Below are 21,580 nucleotides of genomic sequence, written 5' to 3' on the forward strand. Positions count from 1 at the left end.
GCTGAACGGACTTCAATCCCCCCGCCCCCCCCCACCCCTTTTCGGCCTCCTCCTTCTACCGCCACTCCATGTCCTTTAAGTTTCCTGTCCTTTGTGAAACCCAGTTTACAGTCACATCTTGTTTTCCTCCTTCTATCCTGTTTTAATTGAGCCCCCCCCCCCCACCCCCTCACCCTGATATAGCAGACTCACGCTATTGGAGGAAACGGGTGAACAGTGGCTGCAGAGTGACAGGTTATTCTGGGCCACATGTGGAGATAAACATGAGGGGGTAATGGAGGTAAATGTCCGTTCCGCTGGATGGGTGTTATGAAAACAATGGGCCAGTAGGTTCTGGCACAGCAGGAACACAGCTAAGACTCATATTGTCGAATATCCCTGCTTTAAAAAAAAAAAGAAAAGAAAAAAAAGCCCAACACGGTTTTGTTGTGTTTTCGTGCTGGTGCTCGTCTTGCGATGAACTTGGTACCGGGCCGCACAGAGACAGACCAAGATCTTTTTTTTTTTGGTTGTCTTTGTTTTTACTGAGCTTCAGTCAACACTCCCCAGCCCCACGCCCTCCAATGCCGTCGATTACCTTCCAAGCGGCGACATAAATAGGGCTGGTGATCTGATCGAGAATCGCGATATAATGTGACCAGCGGCGGGTTGTGAGCGTATTTACGTCATCAGGGTGGCGGAAATGTGCGCGACTCGAGCTAAGAGGAGTTCCCGTTCTCGCATTGGTTTGCAAGTTGAAATCAACAGAATTCGCCAATAAATAAAAGAAGAAGCGGTAAACGGAAAGTACCCCTGACGCAAATTGACCGAACGTAATGTCACGTGAAACGAAGTTCCTCCGCTAGCGACGTGGAGGAGGAAACTGTTGCGCATTGTATGTGGACAAAAACAACAGCGATACAAGAAACCCGTTGAATCATTTGAACAAGTCGCGCCCGCGTGATCAAGTGAAAAGCGTGAAAAATGCTTGCAACAGTTTGCCCGCGTCAACATGGGCGGCGGACACCCGCGGCGGCTCCTCTCTCTCCTTTGGTCAAGAGGAAAGAAATTTCATCAGTGTTGTAAGTCGCACATCGAGCACTTGAATTTGAACTTGAAACAACTGTTTGAAAGGAATGAAAAACATGTTGAGAAAACGTGTAATGACTCTATAATTATCTTTGTTGTCAGTACCGTTGCTCTAAAACTGGCCATTTCAAAGCGATTAAAAAAAAGTGGTTGCCGCTGCGTGACTAGCATGTACTTGTCTCAAGTGCTCGTGACACAACAAAGGTCGGGGACCCCTGATGTCATTGATCCGTGTTTTCATTCATGAAATATGATCAAAATAGTTCTAATAAAAAAATAGAAATGTAGTTTATGTAAATATTCCACGACTGAAATTGCATGATCATTAAAAAAATAAATAAAAGGTATAAGACTTAAAAACGGTACATTATCAACATTCAAATTAGTGTCATGCGCAGTATATGTATCAGCAAACACTGAACCCATGAAACTGTTGCCCTGTCTGTTTTCCGTGTCCTTTGAAGCTCGGGGTAGCGTTCCCTTTGTGTGTGAAGGCTGCAGTGATGTCACATGGAGATAAGCACAGACCCACTTACGCATGGCCGGGCCTTATGCGCAGGAAGTTTTACATTTGTTCTGTCGCCGTACGTGTTTCGGGCATGTGCCTTATCGGAGCGGGCCTGTGTCTCCTTTGGCTCACTGCTTGCCTCAGTTAATTGAAAGAGTTGAAAGCGATGCATCACTCACAGGCTTAGTCATACAAACATGGTTTGCCACAGGACACCAGTGAATGGAGTCATGAAAGATGGAGCGTAGGAGGCTCGAGTGGAAGGAATCGACAATTTCCTCCAACCTGTCCACCAATGTCTGAGGATACATTTGACGTAAAAGAGCGGTTTTAACTTGGAAAACATGCAGGGCAGCGGCCCTCCAGGACCTGAGTTTGACACCTATGATCTAAGTGGTTGTAATCCGACAGCATGGGAAAGGCTCATACGTTAGATTTGCAATTTAATCAGTTTGTGACTTACTAACTGAGGAGTGAACACGCCTGCTCCAAGGCCAAACTAAGTGGAAGCTGAAGCCATGCTACCAGCACAGAAGATCCATTCAAATTTGGCAAATTGCACTGTTTCACCCTTCAGTGATATGCTGAAAATTGAAACGAAGTTCCATGATTTTCTTTTTTTTTTCTGAATGAAAGTTGCACATGCACCTTTTGTCCACAAGAGGGTACTGTGTGCCCATGTTGTTTTAGGGCTCATTGTTTTTTTGGGTTTAGGCGGCCGGGCGGTCGACCGGTTAGCACGTGGGCCTGACAGTGCAGAGGTGAAGGGTTCGATTCCGGCTCCGGCCTTCCTGTGTGGAGTTTGCATGTTCTCCCCGTACCTGCGTGCTTTTTCTCCGGGTCCTCCAGTTTCCTTCCATATTCCCAAAATATGCATGGCAGGTTAATGGAACACTCGAAATAGTGTAATCAGAATAGTGCAACACACCTAATCAGGTGTGTTGCAACAGGGAGACTTGGAAAACATGCAGGACAGTGGCCATCCAGGACCTGAGTTTGACACCTATGTGCTAGCGGGTCGGGGGCATCCACCTAAAGTGGCCCATCTACACACAAACCCCCACAACAGCAATGCTGAAGGTTCCTTGTGTACACCTCAGTCTAATTTTTTCAGGTCAAATAATCTCATCGAGTATCCCCAATTCCCCAGCCGTGTCTCGTCCCAAAATTTAACCCAGACACCCCCTGCTCAGCCTCGCTGCAAATCCCCTCAACAAATTTGCCCACACGCCCCTCCAACTCTTTCATTCCGCCGCACCCCCTGGGTTGGTTTTGGCAGGCAACATCACTGACCGAAAATCTCCCAATCCCCCCCCAAACTCGCTCGGTTTCTTAATATCAATATTATTTCATTACGAATCAGTGAAAATGTCGTGGCACTTCTCGCGTCTCAACAATCTCTTTGTAAATTCCCAGTTCAAGATGATTCCCCATTTGGCTTGCATGCATTTTTTTGAATTTCAGGAAGCTTTTGAAAATGATCCATGTGACATCTTCCTGTGTCAATCTCTAAACTAAGCCCCAGAACTGCAGGGGTTCTTCCTTATTTAGGTCATCAACACCACATGAATGAGGTCCACTGGAGACTCCTGTGGATTGGTTGACAGATCTCCAACATCTGGCCAGTGTGGCCTACTTTATATTATACGCTACGGCAGGGGTGTCCAACCGATGGTACGACGGCCATTTGCACCCTGCCCATTCATTTTTCAGTGGCCCGTGAAAGGACAAAAAATAAATAAAATAAAATAAAAAAACTATATTTGACATGGGCCGCACAGTTAGTTAAAAGAAGGTGAAGGTGAGCAGAGCGAGAAGCGAGCTCGTCACAAAAATAGGGCCCTTGACTCCTAATACATTGGTTTATATACTGTACTGTCGAACCTTTCTCTCTCTTTATTCAAAGAATTCAAAGAATGAACCATTTATGAGTCGAAGAATAACACAATTTCTCTTCAAATCACGATCGGGGAGATAATTCTATTTTAGAGGCAAAAATAGTTTCTCCAACTTTGTGTTTGATGGCTGATTGATGAAGACGTCAAATGAATAATGAGAAATGGTCACCCGACGACAGTCGTACCCCCAAGTTCGGAAACTGAATCTTCTCACCTGGATGTTACGTTCGGGGGAAATCCTCGTTTGTACGAGTGCATTTGAAGGCAACAGTACCCACCGAGATGCCGAATGGCTTTTCTCTTCTGTGCTTTCGATTGGTTCGAGCGGCTATTGTGGGCGGATCTGACTTCTCAGTTGGCACCATTTTTTTGAGCAGAGAAAGGTGGAAAAATATCTTAATCTCCCTCTGACTGACAGCCACAAACACGCCACGAGAAAACAAGACGCACCCGCACCGTAAGTGACTTTATTTATTCTTTTTTTTTTACCATTCGTGCTGTCACGTCATCGCGTGTGAAATCCTGTTTATCTGTATCGCTCTGCACCATCCTTTGAACGAAGTGATGAAAATGCGTGCGGCAGCGATGACAATACAGTTTGGAGGTCTGGTGTTTAACCAGTATGGATGCGGCCTATTCGTAGGTCATCAGATGGCGGTGTCGCGAGATTTATTTGTCGTACGCGTAGTACGTTTCCCCATCTAGAATGGCAGATCATGGTATGGTGGGCGTGTTGTCTGTCTCCTGCGGAGATCCTGGAATTTGTTCCTCTTTGTTACGGTGCTGCCGCAATCGCGGTAATCCAGGCACATGTTGAAATTGATGAGGCTGCGGAGCAACCGATTTTCTGATGTCGTGGCGGGACACCCCCACCCCTCCAAAAAAAATAAATAAATACTAAAATGGCATAAATGCAACGTGTACGAAATCTCAAAATGTGAGATCCCGGACTGCATTTCCATCGCCTTTCCTGCTTTTATTCAATGACGTCTCTTTGCGATTCAGGCAGACTGAAAGATCTGGTCATTGAATCATTTTCTTTTCCTATGCCGCCCATCAGGTAAAGAGGGCGAATTTTTGTGGCGATGTTGTCGTCCATGATGCCCCTCAACACGCACAAAGGCACGCTCTCGCATCCTGTGTCCTCTCTGTGAGGATTAGGAGGCCTACACATTGTTCTGTCTGTGCCCATGTCCATCGAGATGTCTCCCTTGTTACATGAAGGGAGAAATCATGGACTGGGGCCATTCTCGTGTATATGTCAAGAGTGAAAAGATTGCAGACGTTGTCGTCGTCGATGAAACGCATCTTGAAGCGGCAGCGTCACTTCCAGGATGGATGCTTGAGAAATGTACAAAAGTAAAACGCCAAATTTCCTTTGTGACTTTCTCAAATGTGGGATGGATTTTCGCGTCGGGGCATTCAAAACAAACAACTGAGACGATGTGGTTACACAAGTGCCGACACCCTCTCAAAACTGGGGACGTGTTCGTAAAAGGGGACCAGAATCTGCCCGCGAAAGGTGAAAACCGCAAGGTAGGATTTGGAAGGAGGAATTTTTGTGGATCACAGAATGTTTAAAATATGTCGACATTATTTGCACTTGACCTACTGAAGACAAAGATTGCGACAGATTTACTTCAATTTTTAATGACATAACCTTCTCCAGTAATTAAAATTCGGCAACATTGCCTTCTGAGATAGGTGAAGGGGCTTTCGCATCACTCGGAGACTCTTCTGCAGGTTTTCAAACAAGAGAAAAACATTGCGATGGGTAGCGCTATGGTCTTTTTTTTTCGTGAAGAAAAAACCCCTCTTACCTAGCTGACAGTTTTTCGGCTGTCACTGCAGCCTTCATCAAAGCTGTCACTGCTTCCTTGTGACGTGTCTGAAAAAACTGTTGACCGGGTGGGGAACCTAATCAGCTGAATCCACTGGAGCTCTCATTGGTCGCATGCACAAAGACTCTGAGTCGTTCGTCATGCGGTTTCCTCCCAAGTTCCAAAAACCTGCATGACAAGTGAATGGAACGCTTGAAATTGTCACGAGGTCATTTTGAGGAAAACTTCGACCCGGCTGCCCTCTAAATCGTCTCCACAGAAGCACAAATCTTGCAAAACGAGCCCACGAGTTGCAGAGAGTACAGCGGTTCTCGTTGGTCAAGACGGATATCGCCGCCTTAACGGCATCTGTGATCGGCCAGGCTGAGCAGTTCGTTTACGAAAGAAAATACAATATTGTAAAATAATGCGGACATTTGCAGCAAGTGCAAAGCCATCGTATCCTTTTTTTTTTCCCAATAACGTTTGACTCCCACCGGCTCGGCAAACGACAACATAAATCCACAGGGCCCGCGGACTAATATGTGATGCGTCTTTTGACATGATTCTATATAATTTGTACTGTAGGGATTGGTGAGATTATATTCAATCCCTCTCAGATTACCAATCAAGCCGGCAAGCGGTTTGTTTGGGGGTCATGGAGTCCACTTGGCCCAGGCCACGATTTCTGCCCATCATCCATGGGGACTGAGTCGTGTACTTTGTATTAGGTGAGCGAATAAAAAGGCAGTCGTAGGCCTATCTCTTGGTGTTGCAAGACAAAACAAAGGCGGCTTTGTCTGTTTTACTAGCTTGCTTGTACGGGAAATGCGCTGCCTTATTCAGTGCAGCAGTGTATCAGGCAGGGACAGGCAGTACTACGGGGATGTGATCAAACAGCCGCATTGTTCCCAAAAGACAAATTTTAAGCCCCCAGTCGTCGGTGGATTGCGGAACCTCATCGCCGGAACGTTCGGTTATCAATGAGTCAGGGGCGTCTTGCGCATTTTTGTCGCGGGCCACTTTGGAGTCCCTCGGAAGGCCTTTGCGACAGTGAAACAGAACAAAGGTTTACGTCATGGTCTCATCGCGTTATGAATTGTACACAACAAATTGATGGATGACTTGTTTTGAGGTCAACTGTTTGTTGGTTGCTCAATTATTGGACAAGTGAGTGTAGACGGAGGAATAAAATGATTGCAACATTTCACTTCACAATTTGACATTTCGGTAGACATTTAAGCAAGGATCACGCAACTTGACATGCATGATTTGCTTTACCGTTCTTCTGTATCCAACTGGGCCTTCAGCAGCAAACACTGTGACATCAATGACGCAAGTTTTAAGAAACGAGTCTGTCGGCAGGTTGAATAAAATATTTAGACAGTTTTCATTCCTGGACAGCCTGATGCGTGTGTGTGTGCGTGTCAGCGCTTGTGCCTGTCAAGAAGGACACCTTGATGAGATGCTGAGTCACTCTGGTAACTGACTGCCTGAATTCATTTTTCCATCAATTGGTTGGTGGTTTTGGTCCAGGCCCTGCATAAGAAAGCGGCCCCAGATCATTTGTGGTTTGCTGGAAATTTGGTGAGAATTATTTGTCCTTCCGTCGTGGTACCGAGAGATGTCATGGTGGCATTTTGTTTCAGCCTTTTCAGATCTTTAGGCTGACTTCATTTGACCATTACTCTTCTTCTTGCAAGAGGAAACACCCCCGTCCTATTTATTGAATCCCTGCCTTGAGACCGCTCCAGGAGCACCGAAATGCATCTTGAGCAGTGATTTGTCCAACGTAAACAAAACATCAATAACATCGCCCATCATCGGGCTTCTAGTGTACTGCCTCTTTCTTGCTTCTCCAATGAATATAATCCTATGAAAGCAGAAAAGAGCTTCTCCTGGGGGCCGCGAACCTCTCCGTTCATTGCCGTTACATCACCGGCTAAGACCACGGATGTTGTACAACGACTCATCACTTAGCCCGGCGAACCTCCGGATAACCGGTAACTAACTGTTTTCAAACCTAATCCTTTCAACTTTGACCTTTTTAAGACACTTGGATGCGCTCTGAATGAAACCTGCTACCCCATAATTGTTTTGAGAAATCTGCTTCATCTCAAACTAACACCGACTATCACGACGGTGTGATTATATCATGAGGTTGTGAGGACAATGGCAAGTGGGAACGGTGTCACCTGATTGATTTTAGAAGCAGGCTCTACAAGAGCTCATTGCATGCGGAAATAAACGTTTGGTAGCATGTTAAACGGCTGACCTTGAATGAATCGAATGCATGCAATTGAGAAAAGTAGTCCCCTGTCGACAAAAGGTGCCGCAGAATATTTTCTCCTCCAAAGACTGCCTGCTGTGTGTGTTGATGTGCATGTGCGTAGTTTGCGTGAGAGCTCCCGGTGCTTTAGAGGATGAGATGATTATGTAGCAGGCGCTTGGGTTCAGAGCTGGAGAGGTGGCGGATGCTGGAAACCAGGGATTGTGAATACCGGGCTAGTTTTTAATCTCTCAGAGCTCAACAGCGGTCTTACAACTCCTCCTCCACATCTCTCTCTCTCTCCCTCTCCCCCTCCCTCCCCCCTCCCTTCATCACCCACTTTAGACATGCACAGGTTTTTGCTTGCCACCGGTTACATCATAATGCCACCCGCTACAGAGAACTGCTATTGAAAGAGGCTTAATATAGCCAAATATTTCTACCATGGTAACCGAATCTAATGTAGTTTAAGTGTACCACAAGGAGATGAGCATATTATGGTATATACTTGCTTGTACAGTACAATACAGTAGAAGGAGCTTGACCTTTTCTAATGGCAGTTATTGTCTTTTGAGATCTGAGATGTTATTCAAAAATTGTCTTTACATCCACTCCACTACAACATTTTGGTTCTAAGAACAATGGCTCTCATAATCATCATCATAAATCAAAGTTTTATGGAGGTGGTCTTAAAATTCCAAGATGGACAGCAACTTTTTGTGTTAGCCATGGTCACGAAATGCCCACTGTCATGTGGTGTTCCACAGGGTTCACTTCTGGGGCCTCCGCTGTTCTCGCTTTATCTGCTCCCTTATATTTTTCTAGTTGATAGCACACACAAATACAGTATTTTATACAAATACAGAAATGGTTTCGTGAGCCATTATTTCATTCTCTGCTGAAGAAGACAGAGGAGTGGAAAAAATACATTGACAATTGGTCTCTTCCGTGCTGCGCCATTTCCCTGAAACAATGGCTTACAGTTCCCCGACGACACTACTGCATGCCTTCAAACTAGCTGCTGGCCATTGTATATGTGTGTGTGTGTTTGTCTTCTGTAGTTGATACAATGACAACTTGTTGCGCTGGGAGGCCTACTGTAGGGATTGGGGAACCCCCCCCCCCCCCAAAAAAAAACTGTTGTCCAAAAGAATGAGAAGTTTGTTTCGAGGTTACGGTGTCAAAGTGTCAGGACACAATTTATACCTTTATATTTGTATCATTTCACATGTTTTGTGACAATGTATGAAAAGTTTTTAATTTTGTGGACTATGGGCTGTTTGTTCCCTATACCACCGAGGGGATGGGGAGACTTTTCCGTGGCCGCTCCCCCTCTTTGGAATGAACGTTCGGCAAGCCCCCTGCCTGCCCTTCTTTAAAACTCGTCTTCAAACTAATTTTAATCTTTGGCTTTTAACTCAGCATGAGACTCGATTTTTAGTTTGACTGTTTTTGTGCTTTCGACTGTTGGTTGTATGAATTATTTTGCTCCATGTGCACTTGGTATACCGCCGTGGTTGTTTTTAAAGTGCTCTAGAAATGCATTCGAGTTGAGAAAGTTAAAAAATAGCCACATTCCAAGTAAGATTAACAAGCGTGTGTGCTTGCGTGTGTCTCCATTTTATCTCCTCACTTAGAAGAATATGGACCTGAGCCTGCGAGATGCTCTGGGTGGGGGTGGAGGTGGTGTCCCAAGTGGAGCCCCTGCAGAGGCTCTGATGAAGAGAGACTTTATGAGCGCTCTGGAGAAAGAGAGCTATGACGACAAGGTGGGAGAGACGATGACCAAAAGCGACTACCGACCTTTACTGGATGGAAAAGACGGTAAGAATGGTGAGTCACTACAGGCACTTCAGGAAATTGTGTTTTGATTGAAAGTGTTTCTTTTTCTATGAAGAAAAAGAAAACAGCTGATTTTGTGTGTCATTGCACACAACCTTCGGCCGATGGTGTTGCCGGGATATGATTCCAAGACAAATCATGCAACCACTGGATGTTGACTGAAAGTCATCACTCAGTTTCCGTGTAAAATGTCACCTACAGCCGCAGGGTAAACGTGATCGCCAGGATTTCCCAAATGTCTCACCGTGTGTTGTGAGAGGTCAGCGGTGGTGTTGAGGAAACCGTCATTCTGATTTTCTACCCAGCGGTTTTGTTGCTCTCCACTGTGTGAAGGTTTCTCTTGGGTGATCATCTCTGTGTATGGATGCGTGTGTACATGATACACACGGCAATCGCATGTGACTGCAGTAGAGTGCAACTTCAGCATCAGCACCCTGACATTCATTCAAGCTGTTAGCGTTTGCGTTATGCGCCCACTCACACACAACTTCACACGCACAACCATCCACGCACCTTGTCCTAAGCTGTCAGAGCCCATAACTAAGACGGCTACCAAAGTGCGCTGAGCCTAGCAGATATGGTGGGACCACTTTGATCCTGTCTGGAGCAAATCAAGACCCGGATGGCACTTGAGTTTCTTGAGTTTCAACGAAAAGAAGTCAGAAGTGCTGGTCCGCTTTGTATCTTACGAAATACTGCAATGTTGATTTAAAACCACTCACTCCCACTCACAGGGTATCTATTTTAGGGGTCCTACCCCACTTCGGAAGCTTTTACTTGCACGAAGGGCTTTCAGTTTAGTGATGCAGAAAGGCAGTTGGGTTTAAAAGGAGGAGTTTGACCTTGAGCCTGGAGAATGACAGCCGTCCTCACTCGATCCAGAGCTGTGCTGCCCCCACCTTTGGTGTGTATGTGGGTGCCACGTCTTTAGCCCCTCACACGCTCACCATCTTTTTAGCCTTTTTACCTGTCCTGGACGTGTGTGATATGGATTGTTTCCCAGGATCGTAATCACCGGTACTCCAAGTTTAAAAAAAAAAAAATATATATATATATTGACACAGCCCACTTGAAACTTTTAATGCAGGCATGAAGCAAATCACGTATACCCACCAAATTTTCTGGAAGAATTAATTTCATTCATTTTTCCATTATTCAAACCATGTCGTCCAGGTCCTGCATTAGCAGGCTGCCAAAGACCATCCATCACTCTGCTACCTCAATGTGTCACTGCTGCCACTGTGTTTTTTTGTTTATTTTTGTTTTGTTTTAAATAATATGCTGTGTTATTCTTAGGCCAGTTTTCTGAAGCAGAGCCATGATTGGCTGATCCCTGAGAAACTGTGAATTTATTTTCAGTCGACAGCAAGTGTCAAAATGGCCGCCCACTGATGATGAACAAAAATGCTGAACTCATATTCCACCAATGTGATATTAATCCAAATGCAGTGTTTTAGACTAGTGGGGTTGCATGGAGCCTATTGTTGTCAAGAAAAATTGGTGGTTGACTTAACTCATGACGTCATGTTTGCTCAGCAGCTACTCGTTTTGCAGTCAGCAAACGTAGCATCTGTCCAAGTTGCTATGTGTACTTCCCTATATTTCCCCTTTTGTTTAACGCACTTTTAAATATTGTACTCCACATTGCGATTATGTACGCCATGTCCGGCGTCTCGTCATAAACTGAAGCGAGGTGCTGACAGCCGAGTACAGTATTCATCGTTGGACTTTTTCAGCCATTTGCATGCCGAATCTCCCAACCGCCCGTCGGAAAAAAGAAAAGAAAAAAAAAGCACTTTCCTTGAGAAACCTCCTGAAAGACATGCTTTTGAGGAGAGACTATAACTTTTTTTCCCGACTGTATAACCGCTGTACTATGTTAAAAATATTGAATAATAGCGACCTTGCCTCTAATGCCTCATCATCTGACTTGATTGAAATCAGACAATCTGCCCGCAAACCTGATAAGAAGTTTTGCATCTTGGGCAGGAATATGCTCATTATTGTATACCACTTGTGTCACTGTGTGTGTGTGTGTGTGTGTTTGTGTGTGTGTGTGTGTGTGTCACTGGTATGTCCTTCAACGACGCAATCAACTGTGATGATTCTGAGACACTACTGCCAAGAGCTAGTGTGGCCGAAGGAGCTGCTGATGCTGTCGTCCTCTTCTGGTGTAACCATGGCGATGGGCCCTTCAGCGACATGTTTTGTCGGCAAGCGTCATTGTCAAAGATACACAAATACTCGCACGACAGAGAGAGAAATAGAGAGAGAGACTTGCTGGTGTAGAGAGTTTTGGAAAAATGTTTAATGTGCAAGTGACAGACAAACGTCATGTTGGCATCTGATCAGGGGATGAGTTCAACAAGAAGGACAAAAAGTGTTTGAGCATGACAAGCATTTTTCCCTCTTCCACAATGACCGCAGTAAGCAAATGCCTGAAGGAAATTGTTGCCCCCGGTGGCCTCCGAAGTGGCTGAAGTCAGGAGCTTGGGAGTGAATTCCACCCAGACACTGTCAACTGTCTCCCTTTTGATGACGTGTTTTTCTTCGACAGGACTTGGGATGACTTCATCGGTGATGTTACCCGGCGGGCGCCAAGACCCACCTGGACAGCCAGCATTCGCCTACATGTCTGGTAAGAGTTTCTTCATGCAAAACCATTTATTTGGCACTTAATGCAATGATTCCTCGCCACTTTGCCCTTCAATTTTTGCGGCTTTGGTGTTTTTTTTTTTTTTTTTTGAAAAATGAGTCACAAAATAAAAATGAATGTACTGCATATGTATGTATGTATGTATGTGTATATATATATATATATATATATATATATATATATATATATTGGCAAATTGGTGGGGGTTCGCATGGCTGTAAATGAGAAGAAACATTCTCACTCCGTCGACCTGGGTTTTTGCTTTCCGAGGTCCTATGACGGGCGGGACGAGTGAGCGGTGGAGCCAGAACAAGACAAGGGACACCAGCACGCCCGACTCATTTCTAGGTTCTCTTATTTTGCATCTCATCTTTCCCCGCTGTTGCAAAGTCAAATGAAATGCGACCAACGGAATTAGAAATGGATTTGTTTTGTGTAAGAGTTTCATGAAACCGATTCCCAAACCTTCATTGCTCTGAAATAGATGTAAGATAGTAAGGTACCGCCAAATGAGAAATGATGAGCCGCGGGACTGTGAGTGTGACCGGTTCAAGGATGCCTGACGAACACATTTTGGCTTTTCTCTCCTCCAGGATTCTCTCAGTCCGGAATGAGCGGCAATGCGGGTTCCAGCTTGCCGCCGTTCCAGACAAACGTGCACTCCACTCTCGGCCAGGTGGGGATGGCAAAGCCGGCGGACGCGCAGAAAACCACCGGGCTCCTGGCTTCGGAGCCCCAAAACGTCAGTCTCCCTTGTGGCATCAATCCCTTCAAACCAAATGAGCCCTTTTCTTCCGGCGGTCCGGGAATCCATTCTTTGGATCGCAGTGCAGGTAACGGCAACGGGTTGGTCGCAGCTGGGATTCTGGGGCCCAATGGACGGTGGACTCGAACACTTTCGCGCACCCCGTCACCTGATAACATGATAAACTGTCCCCGAAAGGGTTACGGCAAGTGAGCGTACAAAGTCGTGAAACTGCATCCGCAGCATTTGCTTCTCATGAACTTGCCCGGCCTGAAATTCGGAAATGAAAACGAAGGCAATGTCATGAGCAGCGTCCAGGTGTCATCGGCAAGGAAATACTTTGGCCAGCAGAGGGCAGCCTTTTCATTGTGACTGAGCACTTTCAGTCCTGTCTTTACGTCACCTTTACAGCCTGGCTTTAGTTTCCCTGCATCTTCTCATTTATTTATTGGAACCCCAGAGCCGAGTGCTTTGTGTAGCATCGAGAACAAACAAGAGGCCAAACTCGGTCTATTGAAATTAGAGAGCCAAAGGAGAATTGGAAACATGACAATGACATGATCATCGAGCAATGTTGACAAATGGCATCATATCCCCCCATGATGAATACATATCAGATTCATCCAATGTTCACGACACTGTTTTGAAGCAAGCTGCGCTGGAACAGTACCGTATATTTTGGTCGTGTGCCATCCATTCAATACCTGAATACTCCCAACTCCTGCTTGAACTCTTTCTAGCAGGAGAATCACACGCCAAATGGCAAACAATCAATGAAGTGAAACGGTTTCCTTGATTTTGTTAATATATACATATATATATTTTTATCCTATGATGTAAGACCTAAGGACAGGCTGCAAATGATAGAAGGGAAGATATTTTAGATCAGGGGTGTCTAAACTTGTTTTGTTGGAGAAATAGAGAAATGGAAGGATGAAAGGGACGAAAGGGCTACTTTTAGAAACACGCTTAGAAAGCCATTTGATATTGTTCGTATGGTCTAGTTCATTCCTTCAACTTTCTGTTGAAGGTGTCAAGGAAAATGTTGAGGATTTTTTGGGGGGGTGGCCATCGTCACCTTTTGAAACTAACTTTGTGGCCCATATCAAATGTCATATATATATGTACATATACACGTTTGTATTTATTTATTTAGTTGTAGGTGGGGGGCATTTTGTGGCACGCAAATGGCCCCCGGGCCTTAGTTTGGACACCTCAGTTGAAGCTGAAAAGAGAAAGTGAGGAGACGTACGATGAGTTTGTTTGTTTTTAGCATTCTCTATTTTCATTTTCTGTTTGTCCTTTTTTTGTGCCCCCGTTCCGTTTTAGGTGGCAAAGCGATATTTCGTTTCTGTTTTTCAAATTGAAATACGACACTGGAAAAAAAACAAAACAGTGCATTGAATTTTTCTCCATTTAATTTTGTGGTTGCACAAAATAAGATTGTCTAGATCCAGATCCAGACTTTATTTTTCCTTAATTAAAAAAAAAAATTAAATGTTTCATATCTACTCCCATGGCAGGCCGGAAACCGAGGAAAAAAATGTTTGGATCGTTTCAAGGAAGTTAATGTGCAAAACATTCTTTGTTTATTTTTGTCACAATTTGCATGGATTGCTTGTCTTGCCCTTGTTCATGTTAGGCATCCCAAAACATTGTGTTGAACAGGACCTGCGTTTCCCCCCCCCCCCTCCTCTTTTTGTTGTCGTTTTTGTCATTGCATGTGTAGCAACGGCTCATTGTATTTGGTGCTGCTCCCAGCATGCATGAATTTTTGAATCGCGCGTGTCAAAACTGAATCCACACCGTGCTACTCGGTCTGCCTATTTGGCTCCGTTCGTGTCTTGCCGCTCGGTAGACTTTTGTCATGCTGGCTCGCGCTGCTAATGATGAAGTCATTTCAACCTGACTCCAACGTTTTATGTTGATCTCTCATTTGATATTTAAGACGTGAAAACAGTGGCAATGACAAAAAAGAGCACCGTCCTCGTGTGTATGAGCGCAGACTCCCGCAGATGCGAACGAGTTAGTCGAGAGACCGGAGAGGGAGGCGGCGTGAATGTCTGTTGACCTGTGGAAACAAATACGCGTGCAGATGACCGTTTCTCCTGTCCCAAAAAACGAATATATCAATTTCCGTCGGTATAGCGACAGGCTGATGTGACCATACTGGCACTCCAATGAGCAAATGCATTTTAAAGTCCAAGCATTCTGTGCTTTAGCCCCGCCCCCCAATCCCCTCCACCCCCAATAAATTTTTTTTTTAAAAATAATAATATACAGTGATATGTGATATCGTGTTGTCACGCAAAGGAGACAAAATGAAATGAGACGGTATGCGCATGACATCCGAGTAGTTTTAAAAGAGGCAAAAACCAGGAAGTCAAAAAGACTTTGGGTCACGACGAGCTTCTTTTCGCGGGTTGATTTTTCATTTCCGACACGGTATGTGACTGGTTCCTGCTCTTATGAAACCTTCCCCCCCTCGGCAGCTCCCCCCCTTTCTTCTCCCAGCGACTCTGTGGAAGACGGCAGCCCCACTTCCTCCACTTCCGAACCCCTCAGTCCCGAGCGATCAGGCTGTGACGCCGGCAAGCAACAGCAGAGGCGGAAGAAGAAGAAGAGGAAGGGGCGCGACGAGGTCTACGACTTCTTGGATAGTCGGGAGAAGAACGGCCATTCCGAGAAACGCGGCTTGCCGGACCAGGGCGGACGGGAGGCGGAGGAGGATGACGAGGAGGCAGACGCCCGGGAGTGGGAAGTCCGGGAGAGCGGAGCAGGCGGGAGAGTGAAAGGCAAGAAGTCGAAAAGTCGGGCGAGACTTCCAGAGGAGTGGGGAGCGCCCCAGCAGCCGGCGTCGCCCGTGCCGGCCTGGACTCCGGCGACGGACTTTGGCGCTTTGGACCGCAAAGCTGGAAAATCTGAGCCCGGTGGAGGTTCCGCCGCACCGATGCAAATAGCGACGGGTTTGATCAATCGCTCCCGCGATGGACTCGCAGCGGATTCGTCTCTCGGTTCCTTTGAGCCCGGGAGTGTCCAAGATTACCCGATGTCCACCGGCGACTGGCGAAACGTGACCGGCGTTGGCGCCCCCGACAAGAGTATTGCGGTCGGGGATTTAGCATTGACGGCGGGGGGCGATCTGAGCCCCGTCTCCCAGACGTTCTCTTTTCTCGATGCGGTCCTCCAGACACCCCCGGGTTCTACGCCCGACTCGCAGCACGCCGCCCCGTTCACGAACGCGCCTCCCTTTGCCACGGCTGCCTCGGTCCCTTCTTCAGGACCCCCCTCTGGTCTCGATCCTTACGCGTCGGATGCCCCTCCAACCTTTGCCGTGTCGTCAGAGCCCCGCCCTTCCGCCGTCGCCCAAACCTCACATTCGAAAGCCGCCCTCGAATCGGTCCTCAACGTTGACGCTGGCCCTTTCGTTCCTCCTCCCGCTCTCGGCCAAGCTTCGCCGGAAAGTCCCGCCAAAACCGAAGCCGCCCTCGCTGCGGTCACTCCCTCCCTCCTTACACACCCCAAGCAGCAGGAGTCCGCATCGCCACTTCTCTCCCCGCTGGAAGGTTGGTGAACGACGGGGGAAGAGTTTGACTAACACGGGGCGAATAATCGAAAACCCTTCATGCTTGTATCCAGCGGCAAGTTGCGTTCATTTGTCTGCCGCCGTGCATGCAATTTTTTTTTGGTTGCCGGCCGGCTCGGGCCGTGTTATTTCATGACCAAGGCCCGCATGGGCGAGCCTCCAAAAGCCCAAACGATTGAAGAAACACTTCACGTGGTGAACGCTTGCAGCACCGTTGGACGCCTCTCGTTTGCCTCCAAATTGCCAACGCTTCCATCCGAGATTGAGGCTTTTCCGCTCTGCTTTGCCGCTCCTTCTGTTGCTCCATAACCTCACCCGTTAACCTCTTTCATACTGCCGCATCAGCCGAGAGGGAATTCTTTATCCTCCGTCCTTCCTCTTCAAAGCAAGCGCTTGTATAAGTTTTCCGCAGCGCCCCCTCTCGCCATCGAAACCTCACCAGAGTCACCGGAGTGCAAAGAAGAAAGCTGGCGGTGACGTGTCGCAAGTAGAAAGACGAGACGGCGGGTAAAAGAAATCAAAACGTACATAGATGGCGCCGCTAGGGTGGATATCAAAAGTCGACGTGACTCTTTTCCAATTTCAGTTTTTGTGAAATGGGGAAAATGAAACCCAGATGAACGATTTCGACATTTTCTCCGCCACACCTCGAAACTGCACGATGCAATTTTTATCTTCTTCTTCCGCTGAAAAAATCAGTTCAATGTTAAAAGGGAGTCGACGCACATCCGCCCGCCACCAAATAAAGTTCCGATGTTTCAGTCGGAATTCTTTCCGATTTCCATTTTTGGATCCGCTCACCCTCATAAGGCTCGCTCGCGATTGCCCCCGGGCGTGATTGTGAGCGAAAAATGGTTGTTTGTCTACGTGTGCCCTGCGATGGGTCTGGCAACCTTCGGTTCGGGGTGTCTCCCCCTCCCCCCCCCATGCCGCCTCCTGCCCAAAGGCTCCGGCACACCCCGCGAGCCCCGTGAGGATGGAACGGATTCGAAAATGGATGGACGGAAAGGGGGGTGATGTGACCCGATGGCCAACATGACACTGTCTGAGCTGCTCGCAGGCGTCACATTCAAAAAGGTTGTGATTACTTTTGAAAACCGAGAACATTGATCACTTTGAACACAAACCACCTTGTCTTTGCCGTGGATTCAGTTCAATATAAGGTTGCACCTGATTCGCGTTGATCGTCCATCTAACACGACGGACGTTCCCGCCGGGTTGCGATCGGCTTTGTCCTCTTGCCGTAACGCTCGATCCCGTTTTGTGTTGATTGAAGCCTTCCTTTCATGAGATTTTAGCCCTTCGTCACTACAACCTGACCAGTAAGTGACAGTGTGTCTCAACTTTAAATTAGGCATTGTCGCCCCCCCCCCCTACACACTTTTTTTTCACTTCTTTGATTTGATCTTGGCGGCCGAGTGGCCGGTCCAGTGGTTAGCACGTCGGCTTCACAGTGCAGAGGTACCGGGTTCGATTCCAGCTCCACCCTCCCTGTGTGGAGTGGGTTTTCTCCGGGTGCTCCGGTTTCCTCCCACATTCCAAAAATATGCATGGAAGGCTGATTGAACACTCTAAATTGTCCCTAGGTGTGAGTGTGAGCGCGAATGGTTGTTCGTCTCTGTGTGCCCTGCGATTGGCTGGCAACCGATTCAGGGTGTCCCCCGCCTACTGCCCGGAGACAGCTGGGATGGGCTCCAGCACCCCCCGCGACCCTAGTGAGGATCAAGCGGTACGGAAGATGAATGAATGAATGAATGAATGAATGAATGAATGATATGATCTTTTGTGATAATCTGTTGTTTAAAAGTTAACGATGAATTGAGTTTTTCCGTGTGTGTGTGTCAAGCATGCTGATTCTTAAAATTGTCTTTCTCTCTCTCTCTCTTTCTCACTCTCACGACGCTGTCAACGTAGGACCAGGTAAGTGAGATTTCAATTGGTCATATTCATGCCATGTGCACATCACGCTTTTGTTTGTTTTTTGTTGTTTTTTTGAACTGCGGAATAATCATGGTCATACAATGAGCTCTCACGACTCGCATACAATCCATGCGATCTGTATTGTTGTTGTTTGCTTTGCATTTCCATCATAGAAATCGCCGATCTCTTCATATTCATGAGGTATTTTTTTGCATGGTGATGCTTCTGAAATATCTTGATGGCAGATGGACTTTTGTGGTCAGAGTTCGCCAGTCGTGGCATCTCGTGAGCCGTCACGGGGGAAAAAAAAAAAGCGTTTTGCCCGTTGCGTGACTGGCATGGCTGTCGCGACATCGGCAACTCACCGTTTACACGCTTACTTCTTGAGTGTTCGGTTCGCAATTTTCTTTTTCCATCAAGTTGTTTGGTTCATAGTTTGGAAAAACAAAACAAAGTGCATCTTCCCCCAAATGAACTAGTTCCTAGTTGTTGTTATACTTTTTATTTTATTTTATTTTATAGTGCACTAGCTGGTTCGCTGCCCTCCGGGCGGCTCTTCAGCTAGTTCCTGCGGAAGGCTGGTAAGGTGGGCCTTCGGCCCACAAAAGTGTTGTTGCTTGGTTCAACTTTTTGTTCATCTTCATTGCTTATCGCGAAAATAAAGAGATGTTTAGCTCTACTAAATAACTAACAATTTTATTCCAATGCTTGTGGGTAGACAACATTTTTTCGCTAAGATGCCCGCGCGATCGTAGTGCGCCACTGCCTGAGCGGCGCAGTGGCGGCGCGCAGCGGCGCGGTGAAGTAGGTACGTTTTGAAAAGGGACAGACGGAAGGACAGACCGCGTGCGGGATGACGCGCAATATATATATAGATGTACAGGACAGGCACTTGCCTGGAAGGTTGTCTGCACCCTGAAAATACGGCCCTTGTTTAGCCGTGTGACGGATAGAACGTGGCGCTCTTGAGAAAAAAAAAATGAACCGTTGTTCCAAAGCCGCTCCACGGGGCCCAGAATGAGCGCCTTCGGAAAAACGTTGACCAGGCAGGAATTCACAACGTTCAGTTCACGTTCGCCCAAAATATCAACCAGCTTTTGTTCATTTAACTTTTGTTGATTGAATTCAGCGATGCAGCGAGGAATACTCACTCCCGTGCGTCTTTCGGCAAGTTTTTTCGCCCCATCGACGTACGTCGTTGGTCGATGGACACTCAAATCAGGAGTCCCCGACTCCGTTGTCACATCTCGGCATCTGGATGTCTGACATGCGCTTGACTTTGGAGTCAGCCAATCAAGCGTCCATGAAGCGTCTGAGATTGGTCCAGCACGCTGCTGCCCGCCTCCTAACTGGAGCTCGTCGGAGTGAGCGCCTCACTCCTTCCTACTCTGGCATCCCTTCACTGGCTCATTTTTTAGTTCTTTTGAAGCTCACGTTAGATTTGGTTACCAATTTTGAAATGGCCTGACCTCTCTGAACTTCTCCGCAACTGCCCAGTGCTTCAGGTCTGCGGACCAGGCACTACTGGAGTTACCGCAAACTTTTTAAAAGTAGAGTATTATTATTCATTCATTCATTCATCTTCCGAGCCGCTTGATCCTAACTAGGGTCGCGGGGGGGCTGGAGCCTATCCCAGCTGTCTTCGGGCAGTAGGCGGGGGACACCCTGAATCAGTTGCCAGCCAATCGCAGGGCACACAGAAATGAACAACCATTCGCACTCATACTTACACCTAGGGACTATTTAGAGTGTTCAATCAGCCTGCCACGCATGTTTTTGGAATGTGGGAGGAAAGCGGAGCACCCGGAGAAAACCCACGCATACCCGGGGAGAACACAGTGAGGCCGGAGCTGGAATCGAACCCGGTACCTCTGCACTATGAAGCCGACGTGCTAACCACTGGACTAACGGGCCATTATTATTATTATTATTTTTTTTTTTTTAATCAAAGGGCCACTCGGAGTGTAGGATCCCAGTTGTCCATCCCTGACCGACTGCATCAGGAACATGACTCATTTCATTTTTTTCTTTGTATCCTAACCTTAGCTCCCTCTCTGTCCACGTTTATTATTTCTCCTTTATCGATTTTTTTTTCTTTTTTGCCCTTCCCGTCTTCTACAACCACATCACACACCACATCTTTTCCATTGCCTGCCCAGATTCTCTGACTCTCTGCCACAACGCAATCATCACTGCATCTGCACTGCAGGGGTGGGGTGGGCGACCGTGAGTGTAGGTGAGGAGGGGAAGGCGTTGTCGGGGAGATGTGGGAGGCGGTTGCCACGACAACTGAGCCACTCTGCAAGTGAGGGATGGAGGAAGAGAGAAGGCGAGGACTGGGTGTGACAGTCAGCGAGGTTGAAGAGTAAAAATAGAAACACTGTGACAAGATCCCTCCTCCCTCCGCCATCCCCCCCGTTTGTGCCTCTTTTCTCAGCACCGCAGGCAGGCAGCTGTAGCATCCTGTGTCTCCTCTTGGCTCCCGTGACTCCAGCTGCTCAGAAATATCTGACTTTCATAAAGATCATTTACGGTGACCTAGACCTGTGTGCGGCACCCGCAGATGCCGCACACCTGAAAAAAAAAAAATAACTCATTCACTCCCAAAGACGTTTTTAAACGTCTTTTCAGACTTGGTCCAGAAATGGCTGGTACTGAGTGAGTTAATGTGGAAATCACATTGTCAATTCCTGACGAGGGACGGACTGGGACTGCGTGGATCGGGATGAAATACTGAGGTTATAAACGCCTCGAGACGTGCCTATTAGTTCCGTTCGGGCCGCCCTATGCTGCACAATGCTTCCGAATCCGTCGCGAAAATTGTCAGCTGGCTACTCACCCCCGTACATGGGACCATTTGGCCTAAGTACTCCTTGCGATGTGAGCCATTTGGCTTTCTTAGGTTCCTCATCCCATATGTTGTTCTCGATCACTTAATTTTAACTCCATGAAAAGATGGACTGTCAGTCAAGGTAGAGGCAGGTTGCTAAAGATCTCCAATCTCGACAGGCATTCAGTTGAGTGTGACCGTCCGTATATTTAACTTGTGTCCAGGTATATTTTGACCACATGCTTCACTGTGTCATCCACGGGTACATACGAAATCATAAATATGGTTTAGCATTGTTGGAAAACACAATATTTCTATTGCCGGCCCATGATGGGCGACTCGGTCTTGAACGTCCATTTTGGTCCATGCGAAAGGTTCGTTGCGATTGGATATCATTTTCAACGGTGATTCAAATTTTGGATCGAGGCAAAACCAGCG

At 46.9% G+C, this 21,580-nt stretch overlaps 1 protein-coding gene and 1 long non-coding RNA gene across 9 annotated transcripts in view; both read left to right on the forward strand.

Moving 5' to 3' along the window:
* Positions 1-3,773: 3,773 nt before the first annotated feature.
* Positions 3,774-21,580, forward strand: part of map4l (microtubule associated protein 4 like) — a 28,901-nt gene continuing 11,094 nt past the window's right edge. For 3 of the 8 annotated variants that reach the window (XM_052087725.1, XM_052087731.1, XM_052087732.1), the window contains exons 1-6: positions 3,774-3,931; positions 9,201-9,396; positions 11,963-12,049; positions 12,332-12,409; positions 12,655-12,894; positions 15,299-16,372. In XM_052087725.1, coding sequence (XP_051943685.1) covers positions 9,207-9,396; positions 11,963-12,049; positions 12,332-12,409; positions 12,655-12,894; positions 15,299-16,372 — 1,669 coding nt within the window. In that variant the 5' untranslated portion in view covers positions 3,774-3,931; positions 9,201-9,206. Of the gene's footprint in view, positions 3,936-7,179; positions 7,298-9,200; positions 9,397-11,962; positions 12,050-12,331; positions 12,410-12,654; positions 12,895-15,298; positions 16,373-21,580 lie in introns of all 8 variants that reach the window. The other 5 variants (XM_052087728.1, XM_052087730.1, XM_052087726.1 and 2 more) reach the window with 5 other exon arrangements.
* On the forward strand, positions 12,901-15,061 carry LOC127616262 (uncharacterized). The gene is made up of 2 exons (XR_007967065.1): positions 12,901-13,946; positions 14,080-15,061. It is a non-coding gene; the product is annotated as an uncharacterized LOC127616262 (long non-coding RNA).

The sequence above is a fragment of the Hippocampus zosterae genome, chromosome 15 (genome assembly GCF_025434085.1).
Source record: "Hippocampus zosterae strain Florida chromosome 15, ASM2543408v3, whole genome shotgun sequence".
Classification (NCBI taxonomy): domain Eukaryota; kingdom Metazoa; phylum Chordata; class Actinopteri; order Syngnathiformes; family Syngnathidae; genus Hippocampus; species Hippocampus zosterae.